Source organism: Salvia miltiorrhiza, chromosome 7 (assembly GCF_028751815.1).
Source record: "Salvia miltiorrhiza cultivar Shanhuang (shh) chromosome 7, IMPLAD_Smil_shh, whole genome shotgun sequence".
Classification (NCBI taxonomy): Eukaryota; Viridiplantae; Streptophyta; class Magnoliopsida; order Lamiales; family Lamiaceae; genus Salvia; species Salvia miltiorrhiza.
Genome location: NC_080393.1, coordinates 15,849,007 through 15,876,793, shown reverse-complemented (window position 1 = coordinate 15,876,793; position 27,787 = coordinate 15,849,007). Strand labels below are relative to the sequence as shown.

The 27,787-nt window shown below is 40.5% G+C and overlaps 4 protein-coding genes across 4 annotated transcripts; 2 read left to right on the top strand and 2 right to left on the bottom strand.

Annotated features, from left to right (window-relative positions):
- Positions 1–640: 640 nt before the first annotated feature.
- On the top strand, positions 641–3,885 carry LOC130993885 (uncharacterized). Its single transcript, XM_057918921.1, has 3 exons — positions 641–1,232; positions 1,707–2,552; positions 2,641–3,885. Exons 1-3 carry the CDS (start codon positions 1,128–1,130, stop codon positions 3,883–3,885), a joined length of 2,196 nt encoding a protein of 731 aa, XP_057774904.1. The 5' UTR covers positions 641–1,127.
- A 1,598-nt stretch (positions 3,886–5,483) lies between these two features.
- Positions 5,484–8,045, bottom strand: LOC130993884 (uncharacterized). The gene is made up of 2 exons (XM_057918920.1): positions 5,947–8,045; positions 5,484–5,868 (listed from the first exon to the last, which is right to left on the bottom strand). Exons 1-2 carry the CDS (start codon positions 8,043–8,045, stop codon positions 5,484–5,486), a joined length of 2,484 nt encoding a protein of 827 aa, XP_057774903.1.
- Positions 8,046–20,827: 12,782 nt separating this feature from the next.
- On the top strand, positions 20,828–23,558 carry LOC130995524 (proteasome subunit beta type-7-A). Its single transcript, XM_057920840.1, has 8 exons — positions 20,828–21,166; positions 21,976–22,117; positions 22,231–22,327; positions 22,421–22,490; positions 22,582–22,686; positions 22,770–22,868; positions 22,974–23,061; positions 23,235–23,558. The coding sequence occupies exons 1-8, from the start codon at positions 21,023–21,025 to the stop codon at positions 23,309–23,311; spliced, it is 822 nt and encodes a 273-aa protein (XP_057776823.1). The 5' UTR covers positions 20,828–21,022; the 3' UTR covers positions 23,312–23,558.
- Positions 23,559–23,653: 95 nt separating this feature from the next.
- On the bottom strand, positions 23,654–27,229 carry LOC130995523 (glycosyl hydrolase 5 family protein-like). The gene is made up of 3 exons (XM_057920839.1): positions 26,790–27,229; positions 24,472–25,240; positions 23,654–24,356 (listed from the first exon to the last, which is right to left on the bottom strand). Exons 1-3 carry the CDS (start codon positions 27,180–27,182, stop codon positions 23,857–23,859), a joined length of 1,662 nt encoding a protein of 553 aa, XP_057776822.1. The 5' UTR covers positions 27,183–27,229; the 3' UTR covers positions 23,654–23,856.
- Between the last annotated feature and the right edge of the window lie 558 nt (positions 27,230–27,787).

Here is a 27,787-nt window from a genome sequence, read left to right as displayed (position 1 = left end):
AACAAAAATTTATGTCTTTAAATGTCTCATTTCTTTTCCAACATTTGATACAAAAGCATTTTTCCTTCCTTATTTTCAATTCAAAGATGGATAATATTATCCCTCCAAAAATAAAGAAGGAAAACTTATGAACTTGGAAAAGAAAAGAAACATTTAAAGACATAAATTTTTGTTATCCATCATTTTCCATGGATAAATTTATCCATCAAAATAAACACAGTCTATGTGTACAAACTATGAAATTAATTAGGTATTTGATGGGCGAGGAGGTTCATTCCGAGTGCTAAAATTGAGGCACCAAAATATTTCTATTTAATGGTATGTTTTTTGTTCGATTTTCATCAAGGGCTGAGTAATTTTTCCTATTTAGTCTTTGTATTATTAGTTTGACTATTGTATTGTGGAATTTCCTTGTAATATGAATTCATTTCATAGTATGCAATTTTAATTAAATAGCTAACTTCTAATTTATAAATGATATGTACTTTCTATCTCATAAAAAAAATTAGTGAATAGCTAGCTTTTCTATGAGTGGATATGAGATTAGGTATGGCCATCAAATGGGTGAGATTTTTATGTAGCACTTTCTATAAAATAAATAAGTTAAGTATCAAGGCTCATAAAAAAATAAGTTTTATAGCACATTCTCTCTCAATATCTAATGGTCCCCACATATATCACTTCTCTCTCTCAATATGTAATAAAAAAAATTATTAAAAATGTCCACATCCCCACAAAATCTCGGCCACAACACTTCAAATGAAAAAGTAAGTCAATTTTCGAATCTTCTATCAAAATCAATTTTGTCCTATATTGTCTTTTTCTCTCTCTTCCTACACGAACCCTAGCCTCCCGTGTATGCACAGAATTTTCACGCCTCTCACTCTTTTGCTCAAGAAAATTTCCAAGTGAAACCGTGTGTGCACACCATTTCCCTCTCTTGTACAAGCTCAAATTTCACCCAATTTGAGAGCAAAATTTCACCCAATTTCACGCTTCTCACTATTTTCTACAAACTACCTACCGTGTGTGTACCGTGTGTGGTTTGAAAATTGAAACCCCAAAGCCGTGTACTCCATAATAGAGCAAAAACAACTTGGTGAATTATTCTATCTTCTCAATTAACAATGAGTGAAACTGAATCCGACTACTCCAGAGAGGAAGAACAGCCTGTAGAACGAGGCCATCGCCCGAGTACATCGAGGAGGGAAAAATACCCGACGCCGAATCCGGTAAGTAACCGTGAACTATATTTGTTAAAATTTGAATTTATGTGTTTTGTATTGTTAAATTGTGCACAATAGTTGATTATTAGGTGTTTATGTATGGCATAATGTTGGTAATTTGCGAAATTTTGATTCTGGAAAGTAATTTGAACAACCGTGTACAACCGTGTATGGTTCTTCAGTACACGGTTGTACACGATTAGGTATTTATGTTACACGATTAGTATTAATTGATTTAATATGCCCTAATTATGTATTTTCAACGTATAGATGTATTTTTCGTGTATGAACAAACTGTGTACAACCGTACACGGTTTGTTCATCCGTACACGGTTGTACACGGTTGTACACGGTTGGTCTATAATCTGAAACGGTTGTACACGGTTGGTCTATAATCGTACACGGTTGTACACGGTTGGTCTAGAATCTGTACACGGTTGATATTTTTTGATACTGATCATCTTTTTGAATTAATTGCAGCCTCCGAGGCATGTTTGGTTACGTCCGTGCATGCAAGGTTATGCCGGACGAATCAATCACTATGTAAAGGACACGACACTGAAGGAAGTGGAGACCTGTCTGACGCACTACCAGCGTCTTGAACAATTTAAGGAAGGTCCGTTTGGGCATTTACTTCAGTTGAAGAGGCAGGATAGTGCGAATGCCGCACTGCACCATCTTCTTGCACGGGAGTTGTATGACGAAGCATTCGGTCCGTGGGAGAAGTGGTTCCACGTTGGTGGACACGACATTCGATTCGGTGCAGTGAAGTATTGTCTGGTGACGGGGTTGTGTTTCGGGCCATCCCCGCAGCGTTTTGATCCTAATGTGGATCACCGTGTTGGGAAGCAGAGTCTATGGCACCGAGTTTTTAAAGGCAAGAAGATGGAAGTGAAGGATCTGCGAAAGCGGTTCGTTAACCGCAGTATGGGCAATATTGCCGAGGATTATTTGAGGGTGGGCAATATTCTCGTGGCGTATGATCTCGTCTTCTGTCGGGATTATAAACACGTGCACGATTGGGTGTGGGCACTGGTAGAGGAAGATCAGAAATGGTCCGACTTCCCGTGGGGCTCTTACTCATTCCAGATTTTGTGTCACGGGATGAGTGTGTTGAAGAAGCATCCCAACGAGATTACCGGTAATAGGAAGACGTACCACTTCTATGGGCCCATATGGGCATTACAGATTTGGTCGTACGAGGCCATTCCGAGGTTGGGCCGCGCGTGTGGGATGCGTGACACGAGGTTGCAGATGCCACGATTGGTGAACTGGACGACTTGGAAGTCGGCTTCTGACTTCACCCACTTTTTTGATGCTCATGAGGTAATTATTGTTGTTTTTTACAGTTTCAATCCTTTTATTATGTTATGATTAACGAATAATGAGAAATGATCGATTCATCTTTGTGCAGGCCGAGTGTCTCCGGACACTCGAACCGGTCGAGGAGGAGAATGATTCATGGTATTTGCAGACCCTGAGGCATCCAGAGCCTTTTTCTGTACGATACCATCCTGGAGGGAAATATGCCGGCTTGACAGAGCCAGTTGTACCGGAGCCGCCTCCTCCTGTTAGGCCTCCCCCTGTGCAGAGGAGTATCTCACGAGCAGAGAGGACTCGTGAGAAGCAGCCTGTCCCTGTCCCGAGGAGTAGCTCACGAGCAGAGAGGGCTCGTGAGAAGCAGCCTGTCCCTGTCCATGTCGAGCGACATAGGCAGACGTATGAGGAGCCGGCTGGCAGCCCGTCGAAGCGGCGCAGGTCAGAGGAGTTTGATGATCGCGAGCCTCAGGCAGACCGAGATGAGGATTATTGGAGGCGACGCGATGATGACCTGATTGCCCGTATCACACAGGAGCAAATCCGGACTGTGGTCCCAGAGATGCGGCGCGAGATACGGCGCGAGCTTGTAGACGACGACTCTGAGCATGGACTGGTCGCCAAAATTACGAAGAAGGTCATAGCCGCTGTGAAGGACATCTTTGGGAGACGTTCTTCTTCGAGGAGGCATAGATCATCATCCAGCCATGCCAGTCGTCATAGACATGGGAGTGAGGAGTACAACCAGCCGATACCCAGTCGTAGACGGTCTACATCTCACATTCCTAGTCCTAGGCGATCAGAGCGTGAGGATCCGCATCATGTTAGCCATAGGCACTCAGTTGGAGACATGGATCCGCCTCGTGGCAGTCAGAGACGCTCAGAGCGTGGAGAGGATCCACCCCCTGCGAGTCAGCGGCGATCTGCCTCACGTCACAGTGAGAGGGAGGCATCTATGAGGCGATCAGCCTCACATCATGGTGAGAGGCAGACATCTTTGAGGCGATCCGCCTCACGTCACAGTGATCGCCCAGGGCCATCGGCTGGGTACCATAGTCCAGAGACCCCTGCGCCTAAGGCGGGGGATGTAAGTGATGATCTGAATGTTTCCTGGACGTCGTCAGAGGAGGAGGCGGGTGCTAGAGAGAGGCCTCAATTGGTTATTGACCCGGCCTTGCCGTATGGTAAGGCCCTGGTGAAGGCGAAGAAGCGGGGCTTCAAGGCGTTTATGAGATCGCCGCCGGGTACTTATGTGCAAGTGATCGAGACGGGTTGGGTGATATCCCAGGATCTATTCCACAAGATTCTGAATCCTCGTGAGGAGTTGGACGGGGAGGTATAATAATTTGATTGTACTGTGTTTCTTAAGATTTGCATTGTACATAACTAATCATGATTTTTTTAAGCAGATATTAGACCTCTGGAATCTGAAGGCTCTCCGACGGCTCCATCAAAATCAGCAGTGGATAGCTCGGGGAGAGACGAGGCTCGTTGCAGGCGTGACACGGGAGAGAACGCCGATAGCTTTTCTGGATTTTTATGTAAGTTTTTGACAGAATAATTTCTGTTTATGTATATACAACTACCTATAAATTAATCATGAATCTGTGATTGTAGGAGACCCTTTCCAGAGAGTTCAGGTCGTTGCATCCGGATGAGCCAGATTGGGACAACATTCAGGATCGACACGGATACGAGGAGTGGGTGGTGCCCGAAAAGCTGATCGCCATGTTTCATGGAACTGATTCAGGCCATACATGGCCTTGGTTGGAAGCGAAAGAGGTAAGTATAATATAAACATATTTTGGAATTTTTTAACTGAAATACGTAACGTTTCTAAATATTTTTCATATTGTGTTGCAGATTTTTGCTATGTGCAATCTCGATAAGAGTCATTGGTGTACTGTGGTTATATCTATCTCCGCATGGGAGGAGAGAGTGTATGACTCACTGGTACATGTGGAAGGTACACGAAAGCGTCGACAAAATGCAATGAAGCCAATCACTCGCCTGATGCCTAAATTGCTGCACACTGTGGGTTATTATGCACACAATCCCGTGAGGTATGTTGCCGCTCCAGATAGGCCTATGAATGTCGTCATTATGCCAATCAGAGAGCAATTCATCCAAGAAGATAGTGTAAGTTGTGGTGTGTTTGCATGTGCTTATCTGGATCGTTTGATTTGTGGCGCACCAACACGTGAGCAGCTGAGGACACCCGCACAGATACAAAAGTTTCGACAAATTATAGCTATTAGGATATGGGAGTTGTGTACGGATCCTCCCCCTATTCATTTCAGTTGATGAACATTTTTTGTGTGTTTAAAACGAATGTCTGTTAAAATACACTTGATTTGCTGTTGTTTTGTTTTTTTATTTGTGCTTATGTTTGGTGGTTTGCTGTTTTTGTGTTTGGCATGGTTGTTGGTTGTTAAAATACGGTTGATTTTATGACTTGTTGGTGTTTTTGGGGTGAACAAGGGCTAAATGGACTTTGTACACGGTTAGACCCTAACCGTGTACAGTTTCTCGAAACCGTGTACGCAACCGTGCACGGAAGAACTCGAAACCGTGTACAGCACACGGCTGCACGGCTGCGTGTTCATCGCTACACGGTTGCGTACACGGTTGTCCCAAGGTGTACACGGTTAGGGTCTAACCGTGTACAGAGGGCAGGCCACCGATTTTCAGCCCAAAAACACCTGTTTTTTTAATTTTAAAGCCAAATCAACATGTAGCAACAACAAATTCAATGTTCAAACAACAATCAAACAACCAAATTCATTTTCAAGATCAAATCGAGGACATGCATTCCTAGTGTGTGTTCCACTTAATCAAAACCAAATCTGACTCTGTATCCAGAATCACTCACAACCCAACATTTTGAGGACATGCATTCCTAGTGTGTGTTCCACTCCTACAAATTCCGCATTTCTTCTTTTATCGCCTTCGTGCATCGGGTGGTTGCTCGACACCCTCCACTGGCACGTTCAAGTCCAATGGTCCCACTTGCGCTTTGCATCTCCGGGCATTGTGACCTCCACCCTTGCAACGTGAGCATACTTGAGGTCGAGAATTAGGAGTACCCGAAGTAGGAGGAGCCGAATTAGGAGGACCCTCAACTGCTGAACGAGCCCTACTCAACTTCGGTCGTCCCGCATGGACCGTGATATCCGGGGGTTTCACAACATAGGCTGATATCTCATCGGGCACATTCCAATACGTAGGATGTGGAACGAGAACAATACGCTCCATATATGTGGCCAACAGCACGGATTGTTTGAAATATCCTCCAACAAAATCCGTGACTTGCAGTCCTGCACGCCTAATAAAATGCAAAGATAAAAAGATAAATTTACAAAAAATTAATTCAATATGCAAAATTTGTAATAAAATGAGGTACCTAATAGAGGCACAAGCATGACGACACGGAATGTCATCCAGGTCGAACTGAGCACAACTACAAGTCCGATTCTCGAGATCGACAATGTAGAATGCATGATCATCCTCAACACTAAACATGTGCGTCGTCGTCCCTCGAACGGCCAATTGCCGACCCGCTTCGACAGCCACATGCAACTTTCCCTCTACTACCTCAGTCAACTCATGTGACCTCGATGCAGCCGAGATGCGTCGCCTATCGAACCATTTCTCCATAATGGCTCGATAGGTCTCGATCAATGAAGCAACCGAGAGGCGTCGTGCCCACAACAGTCTACTGTTCATTGTCTCGGCAGCATTCGACGTCATGAAGCTCGTGCGTCGTACAGGGCACTTGGACCTGGCCCATCTCTCCACACCAATAGTGTCGAGGCGCGTGTGCGCGTTGACTTTCAGTACTTGAAGCGCAGAAAAATTCCTTTGAAAGTCGTCTGATCGATAGGAATATGCCGCTGCTTTGAAGACTGCAGCTACATGCTGCCCATAATGCGCGAGATTCTTCTGGATATGGTAATAGCACAACCCGTGAGGGACGTTCGGGTAGACACACTCCACAGCATTTCTGATGCTCTTGTGCTGATCAGACACAATCAAGAGATCATCCGGCTGACCAAAGCAAGTCCGCAGTCGGTGGAAGAACCAAGTCCAAGACTCGTCGTTCTCGATAGGACCAAGCCCAACTGCGAGAGGAAATATTGCTTCGTTCCCATCCTTTGTAACAGCGATGAACAAAATGCCGCCGTTCCTTCCCTTCAGATGGGTCCCGTCTACGACGATGACCGGCCTCAAGTAACCCTTCTCAAAGGCAGCCACGCTCTGTCCAAGTGAAACAAACATATGATGGAACTTGCCATCATCCTTCATCTCAAGGTCGTATAATGTGCCGGGATTACTCATTCTCAGCATATACAAATACGATGGGAGCATCTGATACGAGTTCCCAAAATCACCATACGTCATCTCAATCGCGATGTTTCTTGCACGGAGAGCGAAGCTGTAATTGATCTCAATACCGAATAAGCGCTGCATCTCTGACATCATCTCCTTCGGCTTCAAAACGACCCCCTCGCCTACCAATTTCCGTGCAAAATATCTTCCAACAACCCTCGTCGGAATCTGTCTCGGGGCAGTGCGATTCAAATCCGTGTGGCATGTATGATCCATCACCACCTTGATCACTCTCCAGATCGATGCACTCTGAACGGCTCGCAGCATGAACGGACAACCGTTGCCATGCTTGCAAACAAACCACAAACGGGTCGTACTGGAACGATGCACGGCGTACTCCACGTGATTCTCCATGTGGTACAGGCCAACAGCGATTGCCAAATCATCCTTCGACCGGAATAGAGCCCCCACTGATAATATCCCGCTCTCCAATACGTTAGAATCCTCCCAACCTAATGTCGGCGCATCGTCAAAATCGAGGACTGGAATCCCCCAGTCACGTGCCTCAAGCTGCTGAACTCCAACACGAGGCTCGACATCGGGATGATCATCCGATGTGAAATTCTGAGGCCCTGTCTGTCTCCACGCTTCCTGTTCAGTCGACACTGAATCCAATATCTCTCTGCGTCGTGTCGCCTCTTCTTCCTCATCCGAATACTCGGACTCGTCTTCCTCCTCCTGCGACGATGAATCGTCCCTACTATCATCGTGTGTAGGGATACTTCTTCCAACGTTCGTCTCGATAGGAAACACAGTAGACCGCTGTCCCTCATAATATACCCGCTCTTGAGTCTGAGGAACCGGAGCCGCAGATTGTTTGCCCTTCTCGATCACGTAAACAACGGGATATTTCTTATGCTCGGAAATCAGCCGGTTCAAATCCGAATCAGTCTTCAAAGCCACTTTTATTCTTCGCCCTTCGTCCGTGGTCGATGTGTAGAAAAGTATATAAGTGGATCGACCATCCTCGTTTAATTGATCGTGCACCTCTTGCATCAACTTCGCATGACAAAGGTCTTCCTTTGACATGTACACGGCAACCTCATCGCCTCCTTCATACTCGGTTAATTTCCACTGACCACTGTGCCGTATAACGATTGCTTGAAACGACATCTGCTTCAAAACGACAAAAATACAACATTTAAATACACAAACAGGAAACCGTGTACCCCAATACATCAACTGAATATACAAACATGCTAAAAATAACATCAAAATCATATTCAACCCAACCGTGTACAACAAATTCGACCACCGTGTACAACCGTGTACACAACCGTGTACACGGAAACCCTAACCGTGTACAGCAGAACACTAAGGGTTCAAAAATAAGGTAATTTGCGTACAGAGTGTTTTTTTATGCCGTTTTTTAGTCCAAAACATGTAATAAGTCATATATATAACATAATTATTGAAATAAACAACAAAAAATCACTAAAACTCAAACCGTGTACAACCGTGTACTCAAGAACACCAACCGTGTATAGCCGAAATTTAAAAAAAAAATATGTATTTCACATACCTTATGTAATACAAGCCTTTAGATGATTTTTTTTTTAATTCGGAGAAACCGTGTACTACCGTGTATGTGTTTCGAGAGGATTTTCTTCTTCTTTCTTGTTCAAATGGGTGATGAATGAACATTTGGTTGGTATTCTTCATTAACTACCTACCAGCAACCGTGTACGGACCAATTAAGTTCGAAAATTTAAGGTTGTTTCCTTAACAAGTGTGTATGACTTTGAGTTGGTATAAATGCACCCAACAACCGGGTGATATGGTTTTAATTCCCTCATAAAATCACCCATAAATCATACACAAGATATCAGCCTATGGGAATCAAAATTTCTCACATAAAATAACGCCTCATTTTAACGTGAATAGAGAGCGAACGTGAATAGAGAGAGAATCAGATTTTGGTTTTACTTTCCTTATTTTTAAATCAAAAATAACTAATATGTCACTATCATTCACTTTATTGACTTGTACTTGTGTACTTTAGGTCAAATGTGCTACAAAACTTATTTTTTTATGAGCTTTGATACTTAACTTATTTATTTTATCAAAAATGCTACTACTATGTATTGTCACCCATCAAATTGTGCGTGTCACCATAAGGTCAAACACTAAAACAACCGATTAAAAAATTAGAGGTATTTGCCAATAAATATATTAACTTTCCCGATTTTCTAGAATATAATATCACCTTTAGATTCTGCTCCATAATATACCACCTTTGTGATTCTTCTAATATTTCACCCTGGAAATTTCTGAAAATTCTAAAACTACCCCAAAATGATCAAGATTGCAGAATAGCCCCAACATATTATAATACCAAGACAAAATACCCCAATCATAAACTTTAAAACAGTTTAACATGTAATCAGGCCCAACATGCTTCCGTAACACTTCGAAATAAATCTTTAATTTAACCAATATTATACCTTTGTCGACTGGTCTTCTTCAGGAGTCAGTTCCGTTGCGTTTTACGGCTCGTCTGCCCACCTGGCACGCACCAACCACGCACTCGCAAGAGATGGTTGCAACCCTTCTCCTTCACTAAGTGTCGACTCGATACTTTGTTGGAAAATTCAAGAAAATATTTTTACTCAACCGGAATAGTTGGACAAAAACTAAACGTTTATAGAGGAATTATATAATAATTAATTTATTTCATAAAATACTCCCCAAGGGCGGAGACTAACTTGTTTAGCTACTCATAGTAGCTAATACTTGTGTACATAAAATAAAAAGGAAACTAAAACTAAAATGAAAAACTTTAAAAACTAGAATTAAAAATACAAAGATAATTTTTTCCTAGAGAGAGAAAGTTCTTGTGAAAATGTGTTGTGATTTTCCCGATGCCCTCTTCTCTCCAGAGTTTGAGTTTATATAGAGGTTTGATCCCCTCTATTATTGCTTGGTTGTTGGCCTCGGATTCTTTCTTCGTGGCCAGCTCTCTTGATTGTGACCTCCACCTTCTTTTGTCGGCCAAAATTGCCGACACCCGTTAGTGTCATCACATGGTGCTGGACCCTTGCTTTATCGTTTTATGATAATGCTGGTAGGGGCCGGCTACTTTTCCCTTCCACTCACGTTTGTCCTGGAGCGTTTGGTGAGTGGTCCTCCTGTCCTTCCACCCACTTTTGTCGTTTCTTTTGTGGGTGCGATCCTTGCTGTGAATCACATGATTCACTTTGCTTTGTCGGCCACCTTACTTTTTTGGTGCCCGAGGGTTTATTCCCTTTGGAGTCTGATGCTCATCATGTTCATCAGACCGGAACCTCCTTCTGTCAGGCTTCGGGAAGAATCCTTTGCCGAATTCTGGCTCCTTCTGCGATGAACATTGATCGCAGACTTTCTCAATCCAATGGCCCAGATGAGCCATATTGCAAAATTTGCGACGAGTCTCCTTGCTCCCCGCTATCTTATTTTCCCACAACATTTGCCTTTTATTCTCGAAGGATTTCTCGGCAAAAGGGGTCGTAGTTCCTGTCATGGTGTTAACCAGGAACGTTTCCAGATCTGAGCTTTGGTAGAACTTGAATCTGGACTTCATTTTGTCCATCTCTGTGAGACAGACCCATAGACCCCATGCTCGTCTAGTGGAGATTTGATCCTCCTTGAATGTTGAGACGATTGCGGCCTAGAAGTCGGGAACTTTGATCCGGTTCAGAGCTCCCGTGTCAGGTCTCCGAAGCTTGATGAAGTGGAAAGCTTCACGGATTCCTTTTCCAACTGGCTCTGGTGCTGCACTGAAAAAGTACAATTCCAGAACATCTCCCCTTTTGAGGGACTCATTGTTCTCCCATGCATCGAACACCATTTTCTGGATCCATTTGGATAGGCCCTTGATCTCGGTGAAGGCTGGAGAGGTGGTATAAACCGAGGCTAACGCCCCGAACTCATACCATTCCTTGACGTCGTTTGGATTGGCTCCTGGGGTTGTCCAAACTCGAGGATATTTTCCTGCAACATCAACCCGGCAATTTCCCGGATTAATGCCCTTTCTTGTGAGGAGTTTCTCCCACCTGTCTTGATACATCTGCCAAGAAGGAGAAATATCAATAAAATCAGTATCAACCTTAACTTGGCCTGTCATAGGCCTAAGATTGATCTCTTCCTCTTTTACCCCAGAGGTGGAGGGTTGACATGTTGATTCAGGGTGTGACCCCTTAACAACATCTTTTCCTCGAGGGTCCGGCTGTGAAACCATCGCCTCAGGACTTGGGCTAGGGGTACTTGAATCCCCTGGTACAGGTAATCCGCCCTGTACGGAAAGCATTGCTTTAATCCGATTATCTCGGATAACGTGCAAGAGCGGCTTGTTGATTACTTCTTGAAGATTGAACATCTTCATGAAGCATGCATCGATTTGGTTAGATACTTGAGCCTCATCAGCCGCTTGTATCTTCCCTGCTTGTTTGGTGTGTAGAACACACTTTTGCCACTCTTGTTGTAGCAACTCTAAACTTTCAAAGAGCTGCGCCTGTTTTGCCTCGATGGCCTCCACCTCAGGGAGCTCCATCCCTTGTAAGGAAATCTGCAAGAACATTCTGATCAGATTTCAAGATTACAATATCATAATCATAATATTGGCATTCTGCTTGCCATCTAAGCAATCTAGCCTTTTCAGGTTTAGATTCTATCTTTTTTGTTAAGAAAGCTTTAATGTTAGTGTTATCTACTTTCAAAACGAATTTTTTAGCAAGTAAGAAAAGCGGCCATTTTTTAAACGCCTTTCGCACTGCAAAGAATTCCTTCTCGTTGATGTGCCATCGCACAGCTTCGTTGTCGGAGAAAAGACCGCTACAGTATCTGCAAGGTTCTTCTCCATAAGGGGTGATCTTTGTAAGAACAGCTGCCCACCAGAAATCACTCGCGTCAGTGTAGAGGACCAAGTCATCCTCGTCTTGTGGTATTGAAAGCTTTGAGAGTTTTTTGCAAATCTCTTTCAACTTCTTCATACCCTCCCGATGCTCCTCCTTCCATATGAATGGAACATCTTTCTTCAGTAGTGGATTGAAAACCTTTCTGTGTTCTGCAAGGTTTTTGATAAACATCCCTGCAAAATTGACAACTCCGAGAAAGCTTTGGAGCTGCTTTTTCTCCTTGAGATCCTCCGGAAATCCCTGGACTTTTTCCACAATATGATCTTGTAGAATTATCCCAGATTCATCGATCTCAATCCCCAGAAACTCCATCTTCTGGGTGGCTATGACTGCCTTCTTTTCAGACAGCACTAGTCCTTCTTGTTGACAAACATCCGCAAAGATCTCCAGATGCCTGACATGTTCATGAATGTTCTTTGATGCAATAAGAATGTCATCAATATAAACAAACATAAACGAAGAATAATCTTTGAAGAGATTATCCATCTTCCTTTGGAATATCTGGGGCGCGTTGGCTAACCCCATTGGCATGACATTCCAGACAAAATGTCCTTGTGAAGTTGAGAAGGCTGTGAACTTCTTACTCCCGTCCTCCATGCGAATCTGGTAAAACCCTGACTTGCAGTCGAACTTTGAGAATACCCTTGCACTTCTGATGCAGTTAATAAGGTGTTCTCTGCTTGGGATGAAATATCCATCAAACTCAAGAATGTCATTAATCCCTTTGTAATTAATGACCAGTCTTGGCTTTCCTCGCTTGATCTCCCCATGATTTCTCACCAGAAATCCAGGACTGCTGTAGGGTGATCTTCCTTCTTCGATTAATTTCAAATCAAGGTGTTCCTTGATTATAGTCATCATATCCTGTTGATCTTGAGGGTTCATCAGGATAGGTCTGTACCTTACGAACTCATGCTCCTTTCCAGCTTTAATTTTCAAGGTTGCTCTGAGCTGGTTCTTGTCCCACCATGCCAAAGGATCCTCGTGGTAACATTTCTGGATTCTCCTTTTGACGTCGGCAATGGACACCTGTTCTTCTTCCTTGATATCTTTGTGTGATATCAGGGATACTTTGAGGATTTGAATTTCTTCCTCGGAGAGATCTGGGAATCCCTCTGTTCTGCATTTGAGCAAAACTTCTCCGAATCTCCGTTGATCCTTCATTTGTGGTCTCCGGAGTCTTCCATCATCACCACGCTTGCTGCGGAATTTGATTGGCATCGATCGATGAAAGGCTCCATTGAGCCTTTGCACAATGATCTTGTGGTCACAATTGGTTGTGAACACTAACCTCCTGGCTTCATTGTCTTGTATGTACCGCTTGAAGCTTTGCAGAAAATTATTTCCAAATAATATATCTGCTCCGGTAGCATGGAAATAAATTGGTGGAGTTTTGACCTTGTACCAAGGTGTCTGTCCTGCTCCGCCGATCAATATTTCCGTTTGTTTTACTCCCTTTGATAGAAGTAAAATCTTTTTGGAGAAATCCCTTCCTGCAATTCGAGGTAGATCTTCTTCCACTTCTACTGGAAAGACTCCTCGTTTTGCTGTACAGATTCCTGCTCCTGAATCCACGTAAGCAGCAAAATATTCTGCTTTGAATTTCTCATACAACATCCCTACAGAGATGTATATCGAGAATGGACTCGTCATTGGATCATCACTCTTTGGCGTCCAATCGTAATCTCCATTCCTCCTGATTTCCATGACCATGGTTTATATTTGTCAAGGAAATCTCGTCCTAATATCAGGACATCCGCTTCTTGTCCGGCTTAGCCTTCGGTCTGGATTTCAAAACCTCCAACCTCCAGAGTTCCGATGTATCGGTTGTCTCCTGGATTTGCCAAATAATACAACGAACTACAAGGAAACTTGTTCTCCCTGTTTGTTGTATCAAATCTTGTGGAAACTTGTCTCCATCCTTCGGGACATTTGAGCTTGATTCTCATGTCCAAAACTGGTGTTTCCTGAATCGCCCTTCTCTCATACGAATGAGAGAAACTTCTTGTTATAGGCCCTGAAGATAGCCTATTTCCTTGGAATGATAACCTTGGTGCTCCCAATCTGAGGCTCTGGGTATGGCTGAGCACCTGCTTGTCTCCAATATCGATGTCGATTTCTCCGATATGAGGAATCTCCACTCGGTTTGGATTGACTGCCTTGGCAACCTTCTTGAATATTTCTGGGATTTCAATAAATTCTTTTCCCAGAAATAATTCCGTGTGATGGGAATTTGATAAGGCATACGAGACTTGATAAGTCAGTGAGTATGGCCTATTTCCTCCCGTCATAAGCTCCTTCTTTTTGTAGTCCTGATAGAGGGTCAGGGCTCGGCTGAAGGATGAGTCCTGTAGATTATAAGCGATCTGTGGGTAGAATTCGGTTATAATCCTCTTGGCATAGAGATTGCCCGAGAATGCTCCAAGAACTGATGCTCTAGCATCTCTGATCCTTTTGTCGCAAAGTGCGACGTCAATTGGTTGGTCTGTCCCTGGGGAGAGGGACGATTTGATTACCAACTGAATTGCTCCAATATGAATCCATTTTATCGTGCTTGCGACTTCTGGCTTCATTTTCTTAAGATCCTGCATAATATCTTCGCCTGGAACTAGCTGGATCTCTACTTGATTACTTGTAATCTCAATTGGAAGCGCCATTTCTCGGTTTGTGACACCAAAATAGACATAATGCTTCCTCTTGGATGGAATCAAGCTATTTAAAACTCGATTCAATCTTCCATTGGAAAACCCTTGGTATGTTTGTACCTCTCCAGTTTCCCTATTGAGTTTCTTCACGAGCTTCTTCACCACTTCTTCCTGTGGAATCAGAAAATGGCTAGTGAATCCATTCTGATCCTCCTTCTGGATGTGGTGGACCTCGTGTTCTTCTTTAGTCTGACTCGTCTCCGGTTGATCCATCGGTCATCTCCGAATCTTCAGAACTAAAGACTTCTTCCTGCTCGTATATACTCTCATCAGAGGATATATCTTCGAACTGATACACGGGTATCAATTCCTGGTGGTAGATGGCGTCTTCGATATCCGGTGTGGATTCGAATCTCCTTATCATCTTTTTCTCGTTGTCTGGGCAATTGGTGGAAATATGCCCCTTTGCACCGCACGTCCAGCAGTTGCAATCCTTAAAACTTTCATTTGTTTTGGCTTGAGTACGCCTGAAAGTTTTTCTTGCCGGGATTCTCTTTTGTTTTGAGAATCAGTTTCTTGATGGTCCGCTCCGTTGGCCTGATTTGTAAGAGCGCGCCTTCTGCCTAGTCCACATAGTTCTTGGCTTCCAAGAACTTCTTCTGGACTTTCTTTCATAGGGTTGGTACCTATATTTCTTTCTGCTCTTCCGTTGATACAGCAACTCAGCACCAATCTCTGTTGGAAGATCAATGTTGTCGCACATCAATGGAGATTTCTCAATCTTTTGAGATTCCTCTGGTCCGCCGCCTTCTGGCACCATTCGGACAACTTCTTGTGGACATAAGACATCCTCCTTGAAGCGCTATCAAGTGGATATCCTCCTGGTGATACATACTCATTGATGAGCATCTCCCTCCATGGACTCGGAAACTTTGGGAAAAAGAGATCCATGGCTTTCTGATCATCAACCACCCCCATATGGACATATAGGGTGTATAGGCGCAGAAATTCATCGAGAGCTTTTGGCTCTAGCACCATCAATCTTAGATTGTAAAGTGCCTGTTGATATTTCTTGCGCTTCTCCTCTGCGGATCCTTCGAAAAAACCCATTCCCAAGAAATGGATTTTAATTTGTTTAGTAGTCACTTCAATGATTTCATAAATTGACGTGCTACTAAACATTTCTTCTCTTGCTGGGACCTCAATTTTATCCCAGTATTGTTTTGCCATTCCTGCCAAGCTGGCTTCAAAGATTCTGGCAAATTCTTTTTTGTCGTAATCTATTGTGGCAATCACGACTTTCAATGATGAAGCCCATTCGTCGATGAGACCCTCCCATTCTTTGAAACTGGCTTCGTCGAGGTTGAGAATCAATCCATATGGATGGATGGGTTCTAAGATGACCTTTCCTACAGGAGTATCCTGCATCCGAGGCCTCCGTCGTCTAGTCCGTTGGAACTGGCTTGTATCTTCCTGAGCTGGTCCCTTCTTTGACGGTTCTCCTTCTTGAGGCTCAGTTTTGGGCACCTCATCTCCTTGGTTCATCTTTAGATCAACCATATTGAGGTTAGCACATTTTCAACAAGGATCTTTTAAACTGTTTTTTGCTTAAAAGTACGTGACATTGTCTCACAGTCCAGACCCAGATCACAAAGTAATCTATCGGGCACGAGGAAAGTTTTCAGCCGATATATCATTCAAGCAATCTTTTAGGTGTACAATGTCTTTAAACAAAGGTTTTAAGGGTCCAAGTGCAATAATTTTTATAATGGGGTAATTTTTCGAATATCCAAATTTTGACATGGGAGATTTCAGAAGAATTTGAAAGGTGAGGTATTGTGGGGCAGAATCTAAAGGTGGTATTATAAACTAGAATTTGGTCATAGTTTAGATATTTAGGGGCAAAAACCCCAAAAAATTACTCAACACATACACAATACGATTTATACAAAAACGAACACAATACAAAAACTATAGCAACACAATTTGAATCGTATTGACACGATATGAAAACAACACGATCTAGTAAAAAATTGCTTAAACAAGACCCGATAACAATACGATAAAAATAAGAATTAAAATAAATAAGAAAGTTCGTGAATTTTGTGTTGCTTGGGGGTAGAACGAAGGATAGGATTTAAAAAAAAAAGTCTCCAAAAGGTCAAAAATGTTAATTCTAAAATAAGAATTAAAATAAATATTTAATAAAAATAATAATATTAATTCTAACGGATTACACGAATCCGACACAAAATCATGTGTTATTATCGGGTTGACACGATAAAGACACGAATCAGACAAGATTTTTCTCTAATTTATTAATTTTGAGAAATTTTATATCGTATTTTCATATCGTGTCCAAAATTACCAGCTACGACATTAGGTAAGCCATAATGGAAGGACAGGAACAGTTAATTGCAGAGTTCACATTTTCTTTTGAATTCTTCACCACTTTGTATAGCAAATGTAAGCCGCGTACATACATGTATAGAGTTTGCTAATGTTGGTTGTTTACATAAATATTGGAATAAATAGCTAATTAATACCATAATTACTTTGGTAATTAATGGAATTAAATGATATTTTTGGAATCTACATGTTGAGTAGATTAATTTAGTATATTTACTTGTTCAAATCTATTAAGAATTGAATGAGTAATTAATGTCTATTCAACCAAGAGTCACATTGGTTCAAGGCACCACTTCGGATTAAAGAGACACCTCTTTGAACCAGAAGGGTGCCTATTCAGCCAAGAGTCACATTGGATCAAGGAACCCCCTGCAAACTATAAATACTCTCCTGCAGATGGTGATCAAATACACCAAATTAATTCAGACAATTAATTTACTCATTCTTCTTTCTAACTTTAGATTTCATACTCAAGTCCCGAGTATTCAGTAGTTCGCCCGGAGTTCGAGTTCCTAGTACAAGGCCTCGTACTCATAGATAAACCGTTGTATTTTGGGGACATTTGCTGTTCAACAGTGTGTACTGTGCGGGACAATTTTGTCTTACGGAGATAGAGTCTAACTCTTGCCTCGGTTTCTGCATATACATTGATATTTTGTCCATTTTCTACATCAGGTATTAATAAAATCAACTTGTTTTGTGATTATGAATTGCTAATCTAGACAACTCCATTATAAATTTTCGACAAAACTCTAGCGCAGCCGTTCGCACCATATTGAGTTGCGGACAACTGCAATCTTATCTAGGGAGTGTTTGGCTGAGCTTATAAGCTCTTCAAAACAATTTATAAGTTGTTTATGAGCTTTAAAGTTGTTTGGTAAAATAAATTCCTAAACAGCTTATAAGTTGTAAGAGCTTATAAACTCCCCAAAAAATAAGTTCATCTACCCCAACTTATTTTCTTATTATCTTATAAGCAACACTCATTTTACAAAAATAACTCAATTATGATTTTTTATTTTCATTATATATCATTCTGATTTCATCTTATTTCGATTTTCTAGCTATAACAAAGATTTTCTCTTTCTAACTAAAATTTCTCTCCCTAGTTTATAAGCTCAATTATCCAAACACTTTGACAACGTATAAGATTTTAAGAAACTATATCTTATAAGCTCTTGAAACATCTTAAACATTTTCATCAAACATCATAAGATAGACTATACGAGATAGGAACAAAAAATTCATATTTTATCTTGACTATCTAAAACAATCCCCATTCTTTTGAAATTATCTTTAGTTAGAGCTCTATTCTGTAAGGGCTTTCAAAGAAACAAAGATACCTTATTTGGGACACCTTTGCACCACAATTTAGCCAACAATGAATTCACATTTTCTTCTTCAATTTCAATTACCCTCTCTGAGGGAGGATTATCCAAGAAGCTCAGTGAATTATTTGAAAATAGTGAAAATTCAGTGAATTATGAACGGGAATAGTGAGGAGAAAGTAAGAATGTGAATGTGAAGAATGCTAAGTACGATATAGAAAGTGTAAATTACATTTCACTGAAAATGAGATAGCGTGCGTACAATAAAGGAAAAGCTCATATATTTTTATAGACAAGAAATCTAGCAACGAGGTATCTTTGACTTCTTCCCGTAATCCTACACACTTTTCAAGGGCAAAATTATTTATGTGCAGGTTCATAAGTAAGTCGTACTTAGCTGAATTGGTTACACGTTGGAGTCTCTTGAATGTTAGGTCCGGAGGGTCTCGAATAGGTGTATGGGGGGGAATACACCTATAGGCTATTTTCGATCTTTACAAGAGATCAAAATGAAACATCAAACACAAACTCAAACAACCTGTTTACTGAAAAGAGTTTTGACCAAAACAGGGTTGACGACTGATACTGAATACTCTTCAGTAAGGAGTTATCAGTTAAGTCCAAAGACCTTAACTGATACACGTAAGGCTTCAGTCGAGTTTGATAAAAAGAGATGTTATGAATCTTACTGACTATCAGAAGATAGATCAGTTAGACTGATAACACACACAACAGAAAACTTTTGTTTCGCAATAACTTGTTAGTTAAGCACGTTGTCAGTCTTTATGTTTCTCTTTGCTATTAATCAGTTTTCAGTTTACGAAGGGAAGAGCACAAGTAAGAAAGTAAATACTGAAAGCTGTAAATAACACAGAGATTTTTACGTGGTTTGGAAAACACTTCCTACATCCACGGTCGGTTGATCAGACCAACAACTTCACTGGGCAAGTGTTTACCGGTGCACTGCAAACCTGAACATGTACTTATGAGTGCACACAACCGAAACAACCGAAGATTCAATCTTCAGAACCAACACACCTTGTTGGATTTCTCACTCCTAGCACGCACTGGGCACTAGGATCTCACGGAGACAGAACACCTTTCTGAACTCCTTAGCACAAACACTCGATTCAATTGGTTGAAGGGAGGTTTGAAAACTTGCCAACTAAACTTCAAAGAACAAGTTCTTTGCAGTTAGTTTGACCTAGGCTTTGGATAAACAAGGTTTGCCTAAGGTCTAAGAGAATATATGTAATCAGCAGTGACTGATTTTTGGCTTTGAGATTCTCGTCTTCGATTCAAACTTTGGAGAGTCTGGGCTTTAGCTGAGAAATAATTTTGGCAGCGTTTCAGCTTATGTCGTTGAATCGGTGAAGATTGAAGTGATCTTCTAGCGCTATTTATAGGAGAAGTCTTGAATAGATCCGTTGGCGGAGAAGGTCTTCAAGATTTCTTCCGTTAGAGAGTAATTTGAACTTGTGGTGAGGCTTCAATCTTCGAGGTTCCTTATTTGGTGAGAACGGCTATGTTGAAGAGCAGGAAATGCGACATCTCTGAAAAGATAATCACCAAAGAGGAATGACCTCTGCAGAGAAAGGACGATCCTGAGATCTCTGCATTTAATGCGGTTGTACTTCTGGAGTGCGTGGCTTCCTTTGAACGTTGGAGGTTCAGTCCGAGGAAGAATGTTTAACTGATACTTGACTTTAGTATCAGTCCGCTGATTCCACGTGGCTCGTATTAAGTAATCAGTCAAAATTGATTCTTCGACTGATGCTTCAGTCGGCAACTTCAGTTTTCACTTTTCAGTCTTTCGTTCTTCAGTCTTCAGTTTCCAGAACAGCAACTAAACTAGAAAAATAACTCTAACACTTGAGTTCAACTAGTCTTAGTCTATTACAAAAGAAACCTATTGATTTTGGTATCATCAAAACAAGTATTAGAATATTTCATTAAGTTCCCAACAAATAACCTTCAAACTTGCTATGTTCACAACATGGCCAATATGTATCAGGCATGTGGTTTCAGTCCAAATCGAATTCCTCATATATTATTTTTACTTCTGAACTTGTCTTGATGTTAAGCAGCTGCACTGATCTCCTACTCGATCCTTAGGATACTGATGTTGATTTTCTCTTACTACTTTAAGTTATAATCACTTCTTCAATTATTTCGGTCAGAATACAACAAACTTTTTAGATCGATTGAGGATAGGCCCAACAACATCTAAGCTTAATCTATTATAGATTGTACAAATACATAAGAGGCTATAGTGAATAGAATCACTTTTATAGTTATATATATGGTGATTGATGAGGTTTTTGCGTAGCTATCGCTGATAAGTTAACACTTCTTCCATTTTCTGTGTGATAATATTATCACTCATTTGTAGTAAAAATGAATGATCAAATTCTATTTTGTAGGAAATGAGGGAAATAATAGAAAGAATTCGAAGGATAAATTTTATTTACTTTTTATTTTTTTATTATAAATTTACAACCAAAGATGACGCACTGATGCGAGTTTTGAGTTTTCTACCAAATAAATATTCGAATCTAAACAAAAAAAAGAAGAAGTGGTAGAATTTGATGGCATTTTCGGTATTTCCTATTATGTCATTTGAATCCGAATCCGGTCGAAACCCAAACCCGAGAGAGAAATCACCCGACCCGATACGAGTGCTTCCCTTTCTTCTCCTTTTCTTCTTCCCCAAGGCCCAAGCTCACATATACTCTTGCACTCATTTTCTGAATCCACACAATACCTTGTTTATTTCTCTCTGGAAACCGGCTTAGTTTGAATAATATCAAATTGCGATGTCGAGATTCGCGGAATCCGCTCCTCCAAAGGGAGGGTTTTCTTTCGATTTATGCAAGAGAAACGATATGCTTGTGCAAAAGGGTTTGAAGCCATCCTCGTATCTGAAGACCGGAACTACAATTGTTGGGTTGGTTTTTCAGGTACATTTGATTTATGGACCGTCTTCATATTTCGATTTGGGGTATTTGTGTTGGTTCGAACTTAATTAATGTTGTGCTTGCTCGATCGGATTTTCTGTTTTGGCTTATTTTCATGAATTTGTTGCCCTTTCCTTTTCACACGTGATTACTTGGAAGACTGTGATCATATATGGCTTTGATTCCAGTGATTGGAGGGCTTCATAGTGAATAGAGATGGAAATTATGGGAATGTATCGCTTTGTTGGAAATGGATGTGTTGATGTTTTCGGGAGCTTTTTGGTAGTCTACCTGAGATCTTTTCTATTTCATTTATTAGAGTTTTCTTTAACACTTTTGAATTTTAAGTTTCTGATATTTTGGGTGAATGGAAATTTGTTCCGAGTAACATTATTCCCAAAATTATATCAGATTGCAAGAAAAGGAAATTGGCCTCAAACAGAATCATCATAGCCTTATTATTTGAGGTAGAGTTGAAGTTATAATGCTTCAGAACGACTTCTTTAAGTATTAGTAAAGTCAAGTTGATATCACCTAGTGGTGATCTATTTGTTTCCCTTAGACTCCCCGTAAAATTTTGAATTGTTTAAGAAAATGTGCAAGTCTTACTTGCACTTTAATGTAGCCTATGATATAATACCTTCGAATAAACTAAGCTAAATTCTTCTTAGTAACCTATTTTACTTCCATGTACCAAATATGAGTGTATATGTATTCAGCTGATCCTTGTTCGCCAGTAGGTCATGAAATTTAAGGAATAAGTTAGTTATTTGCTTAAATTTATTTTCCTTGACAATATTTCTATGCTTTAGGATGGTGTCATTCTTGGAGCTGACACGCGAGCCACTGAAGGCCCCATTGTTGCTGATAAGAATTGCGAGAAGATCCACTATATGGCTCCAAATATTTATTGTTGTGGAGCTGGTACGGCTGCTGATACTGAAGCTGTTACAGGTATAAGTTAATCCAATCTCATGTTGTCTTGTTTACTGAAATATCTGAATCTATGTAATGTTTTTAGTTTACGAGCAACTTATTACTTTCCTTTTGCTTTAACCTTGAGCTAGACATGGTTAGCTCTCAGCTGAAGCTGCACCGATTTCACACTGGTCGTGAATCCAGGGTCGTGACTGCTCTGACTCTTCTGAAGTCTCATCTTTTTAGGTGCCCTTTTATTCCAAGATTAGTCTATAGATTCATTATTCTTGTAAGTAAAGTATTTTATATGGGAAGTACATTGATTTATTTCTGAATCAGTTATCAAGGACACGTATCAGCTGCCTTGGTGCTTGGTGGAGTGGACGTGACGGGTCCTCACTTGCATACTGTGAGTTACTTTGGCTTAGAATGTCGCTATGGTTTTTTTTTCTTTTTGGGTTCTGGTTCTGGGGGTCTAACATGTAATGAGTCTATCCCAGATTTATCCACATGGTTCTACAGATACTTTACCATTTGCAACTATGGGTTCCGGATCCCTTGCTGCAATGGCTGTTTTTGAATCAAAATATCGTGAAGGGCTCACTGTAAGTTCTTTAGGTCTTTTGTAGAGCATCCCAACACTTAATATGTAGGTTCCTTGAGTTGATATTGCAAGGAATTTTTGCAGAGGGATGAAGGAGTAAAATTAGTGGCTGAAGCAATTTGCTCTGGAATATTCAATGATCTGGGAAGTGGAAGCAATGTAGATGTCTGCGTCATAACAAAGGTTTGTTTTGAAATTTTTGATAATTTCTTCCTATTTTCTTATAGATATCATTTAGAACTTGTGATAAACTGGTTTTCATCTTACCCCTACCGCATTTTCTTTTAGGGGAAGCGAGAGTACTTGAGAAATTATATGTTGCCGAACCCTCGTACGTATGTCAGTGAGAAGGGATACTCCTTTTCCAAGAAGACTGGTGAGTATCATTAGGAAAATATTACTTTTAAGAATATAATACATTACGTGTTTCCTGCAAACATCCACAATATGGCTTACTTTACCTAAGTTCATTTCGCTAGTTGCTTGCTTCAATTTTTTATTTGTTTTTTTTATTTCTGTTCTTATTTTCTTTTTCCGATATATCTGTAGAGGTGTTGCTGACAAGGATCACACCATTGAAAGAGCTGGTTGAAGTGATTGAAGGGGGAGATGCTATGGAAGAATGAGTGTGGGATTGAAATATATCATGGTTCCTGGAAACATTATTGGTCTTCTCATTAACTAGTTTCCTTGTTGTCTAGCCTCAGTGCCCTAAAATTTCATTTTGGTCAAAACTTTATCCATGTTGCAGTTTGTTGGAGATTATTATTTCTACAGTTTACAGTTATTCCCTCTCTCTCCCTTTCTGTCTCAGTAAGTATACGATGGATAATATCATGATACCTTACTGGTATGCAAACTGGTTGTTGCTCTTGTTTCTGAGTTAAGAATCATTAATTGATTGCACTAACCTCCTTATGAAGTTTGGTAAATTTTGAGTATGTGCCATAGTAGATGTATCAGTAAAATGAAGACAAAAAATCAAGGTTGTGTTAATAATTGATAGGTGCCCTTGTGGAGCAGCAGTTATTTGTGATTAAAATCTTGCAATCATACTATAAGTAACATATCTGTCATTATCAGTGATTTACTTGGGGCAAAGCATCCTCCCCTGTCAGTTTGCAATCTCTATAACATGTGTGGATGTGTCATGGACGTGGCTCTCATATGTTTATAAGCTAAAACTAGCTAGAAGATTCTTTGATATAAGCTTCACAATCGAGCTGATCTCAAGGAAGCTATTATCAGCTCCATATCTTGTGCTGTCTATGATTTTGAACCATTGGCTCCCTGGATCACACTTACTGTTTTTGTCCAAGCATTTGCAGTTATTCGTGACTATGTTGCTGTCCGAGTCTATGTCCAAGCAAACATCAGTACCATCTTTAAGTTTTGAAGATAGATGCATCTTAGAATCTGAGATGGCTTCCCATTTTGAACTGGCAGAACTGCATATTACCCCGAGTTTTGCAGGATGCCCTAACTTGTCTGCTTGAAGGCAGAAATATGTTCCTCTTATTGTCAAGGTTTTCTGGGGAGAATAGGTCCATGCTTCGGCCTCAGAGCATGGACCTAAAACCAACGGCTCCACCAACGACAGCCTCTTCACACACAGCCCCGTCATAGGATGGAAAATTACTTTATGTGAACGCGTTTCTGAATAGCCCGGCCCTGCGGTTTTCAACACCCAAGTTGTGATTGCTGGATTAAGCAGGTATGTGATGCTACTGACTTGTAGAACTAAGAGTTTCAGAAATTTACAGGAAATATGAATATATGATGTTACCTTTAAAGGGATACTGGAGAGCAGATATCTTTTGAAGAATGGTTTGATTTCTGATATCACACCAATTCCAGTTGTAAACTCCATAAGTTTCATCAAGTCCAACTACCCCTTCTCTGAGGTAGTAACTACCTGTGAGAACCCAGAGTGCCCATTCCACATCTAGTTCAGCTGCCCATCCCATAAAGCAGTTCAAGTACCTATTGTCATTGACATTAGTGCCCCTCATGTCGACACCGAACTCGCTCAGGAACAAGGGGTAGCCTTGCTCTAGAAGGAAACCGGCCTTCCTCATCGTCTCGCCCACCACTTGCCCACATACTTGGTTCAGGTTGCCATTCTCCCATGCCTGCCCGTCTGAGAAGCCATACCAGTGCAACTCGAACACCAGCTTGTTTGAGAAACTCAGGCTGACCGGCTTCTTGAGAAGAAACGAGAGGTCTCTGTCGTAGTTCAGCCCAGATAGAATGACGAGAACATTAGGGTTTGCTGCGTGCACTGCCTCTGCTCCTTTCTGCATGTACCTGTACCAATCATTGACATTTTGTCGAGAGCCGCGGAGCTCGTTCCTCAAGCTCATGGCGACGACGTTACGGGTCGAGTTGAAGATGGTGGCGACCCTGGTTAGGCCCTTGATCCAGAGGTCTGGGTTGAAATACACATCTCCAAAGAAACCATTTCCATCAAAATTGCTGCAGCACCACCCAGGCTTACTTGTGTGGTTGTCTAGGATGATCATTACATTTTTCTTAGCAAGACTGGCCACCACTGCCTGAAATATTTAATCAAATCTTTATCATTGGCCTTTTAAAATAGGTACATTGTCTTATGTTAGATTGTCTGCCACAAGTTTTAAACCTGTGTTAAATATGGCATAGAAATGGAGTGTCATTGTCACTTGAGACTATTCTTTTGTTTTATCTGAAATATTTGAATATATAACAAAGGAGTGAATAAGTGATGGAAGATAGTCCTAAACCTTTTAGGGTTAGTAGCAATAATTATCAGAGGTGAGATCTGATGTTTTAAGAAGTACAGACAACCGCATCAACCTAAATCTTTTCAATCTCTAATCACCTACCCCACAAAACGATGTTGTTTTATTTTGTTTGGGATATACATGCTTGCAAACATAGAGCTCCGCTGCCATTTTTCGCTTGAGTGTGGGTGAATCTGATTGTAAAACAAATTAAAGTTTGTGCCTTGGTTTGCAACTTCTGAAAAGTTGCTACTCCCTTCGTCCCCAAAAAAATTGCCTCAATTTCCTTTCTGGCGTGTTCCCCAAAAGTTTACCTCAATCTCATTACTTTATATTTTTGTATATGACCCCACCATCTACTTACAATTACAATCCTTTAAAAACTATTTTTATACATTGTCCCACAATCAAATAATTTTTTACCAAATTTTATTAAAACTCGTGCCGCTCCTATTGGGACAAATTTTTAAGAACGGAGGGAGTACTAAAATTATAAATATAAGCTACATAATTTTTATGATTTAAAGTGAAATCACATCTATTTTAACATCCAAAATAATCATATATGCCCCTCAGCATTGTTATTGGGTTACTATCAGCACTACCTTAAAAGATTGGAACTTCTTCACTAATCAAACGAGAAAAAATATAGTATCTATTTTAAATGAATTTGCTGACCCAGTCTAAAAACTTTAAATGCATCAATAAATTTTAGTGCATTAATCAACTGTATACCCTACAATTTTTATGCTAAAATAATGGAGTAGTTGAGTTAGCTAAAGAGAATTAATTACCCCATTCAACAAACCAAAAACAGATCTTCCCTAAGATAGTGGGTAAACTTTTAAACCCAACCAAAGATTTTGAAAAGATGGTTTGATGAAGAAATATAATGCCCTTTTCTTGAAAAGAATTATAACTATTTGGAGTGTAAAAATTGAAATAGAAGCTAACTCCCAATCAATCTCCACTTTTTGTGCTGCCAATTTATTTAACACTCATTCTTGCTACGAGATGATAAGGTTGTCCCCATAAGCACTAAAGTCAAAACGATCAAACACATAAAAGCAACAGAATGAAATGAATAAAGGGGAAGGATCATATAAAAAATCCTTAACTACAAACCAGGCATAGGATACATATATGTGACCTATGACTGTCACTCAAAAAAAAAAGCATTACCATGAATAAGAAAAACATTATCTTATAGTATAAAAATGAATCATGACCATCCATAATCAAAAGCCAAAATCCATGAAATGAAATGAAGAAAGAAAAACCAAAGCAATTAATTTTTTTCTTTTTTCTTTTTCTTAGCAGTGATTAGTATGAATTTATATACCTGGTAAGCCTTGATGAGAGAGAGATCAATGATGGAGGGATTGTTTATCTGGAGACCTGCGATGGCTTCGAAGAGTCCGAGGTTCTTGAAAGACTGCCTCACGCTAAGGGAAGCTAATGTATCATTTGTGAACAAGAAAAGTGGCCATGTAAACCTAACACAGTTGAATCCCATGTCTATGATCTCCGACGATATCTCATCCGCCGCCTTCTTGCTCAGCCCTTCCGCCACCACCACCTCCAGATGCGACGGCCAGTTCACGCACGCCAGCTTCACGCGGTGCCCCGACTCGTCGACTATCCACCGTGACTCAGTCGAGAGTGGCAGCGTCGCCGCCGAAGTGATGCTGCACACAGACACGAAAGAGAAGAAGAAATACAACAAACTCCCCATGGTTGTTGTATCCAGACTCTTTGTATGTGCGCGTGTTATTTATACACTGCCTAGGAAGATAAAAGTATTGAATTAATATAACATTGTTTATAATTAAAGTCATTGTCACAACCTTCTCAAAAAAAAAAAAAAGTCGTTTTCACAATTCAAAAGTGTTATCCGACTATTCCCGATACCTATCATATGTAAATATTAAATATATGTCTTTTTCTAAAAATAATATACTTTCTCTTTGTTTCACTATTATTGGTCTATAACTTCTACGCATAAGAATTAAAAAGAATAAAAAGAAGTGTAAATTGATTAAAAGTAGTAGGATTTATATTTTTTGAAAAGTATTATTGAATTTTATGAAAATGAGAATTTAAAATAAATAAGTGAGACAATAATAATAGGACAGATGGAGTCATTTTTTTTTTCTAGGTAGTAGGAATTCGCCGGTGCTACCATCGATCAAGGTACATTTGGTAGATTGATGCTCTTTTTTGCAATAATATATACAAACTACAGAAAAGAGATAAATCGCATTGGATTAGGTCGGTGGAAAGCTTACAACACGAAGAGAAAATCAGTAGGTTTCTTGACATTCATCTTGGAAGCAATTA

What these genes read in the sequence shown, in the direction of transcription:
- LOC130993885 (XM_057918921.1), top strand. Translation starts at nt 1,128, where the DNA reads ATGAGTGAAACTGAATCCGACTACTCCAGAGAGGAAGAACAGCCTGTA. An exon ending in AATACCCGACGCCGAATCCG is followed by an intron (nt 1,233 to 1,706) that starts GTAAGTAACCGT and finishes AATTAATTGCAG; the next exon opens with CCTCCGAGGCATGTTTGGTT. An exon ending in ACTTTTTTGATGCTCATGAG is followed by an intron (nt 2,553 to 2,640) that starts GTAATTATTGTT and finishes ATCTTTGTGCAG; the next exon opens with GCCGAGTGTCTCCGGACACT.
- LOC130993884 (XM_057918920.1), bottom strand. Translation starts at nt 8,045, where the DNA reads ATGTCGTTTCAAGCAATCGTTATACGGCACAGTGGTCAGTGGAAATTA. An exon ending in CATGCTTGTGCCTCTATTAG is followed by an intron (nt 5,869 to 5,946) that starts GTACCTCATTTT and finishes GCATTTTATTAG; the next exon opens with GCGTGCAGGACTGCAAGTCA.
- LOC130995524 (XM_057920840.1), top strand. Translation starts at nt 21,023, where the DNA reads ATGTCGAGATTCGCGGAATCCGCTCCTCCAAAGGGAGGGTTTTCTTTC. An exon ending in TTGTTGGGTTGGTTTTTCAG is followed by an intron (nt 21,167 to 21,975) that starts GTACATTTGATT and finishes TCTATGCTTTAG; the next exon opens with GATGGTGTCATTCTTGGAGC. An exon ending in AATATCGTGAAGGGCTCACT is followed by an intron (nt 22,687 to 22,769) that starts GTAAGTTCTTTA and finishes GAATTTTTGCAG; the next exon opens with AGGGATGAAGGAGTAAAATT.
- LOC130995523 (XM_057920839.1), bottom strand. Translation starts at nt 27,182, where the DNA reads ATGGGGAGTTTGTTGTATTTCTTCTTCTCTTTCGTGTCTGTGTGCAGC. An exon ending in CTCTCATCAAGGCTTACCAG is followed by an intron (nt 25,241 to 26,789) that starts GTATATAAATTC and finishes TAAATATTTCAG; the next exon opens with GCAGTGGTGGCCAGTCTTGC. An exon ending in TCTCCAGTATCCCTTTAAAG is followed by an intron (nt 24,357 to 24,471) that starts GTAACATCATAT and finishes TGAAAACCGCAG; the next exon opens with GGCCGGGCTATTCAGAAACG.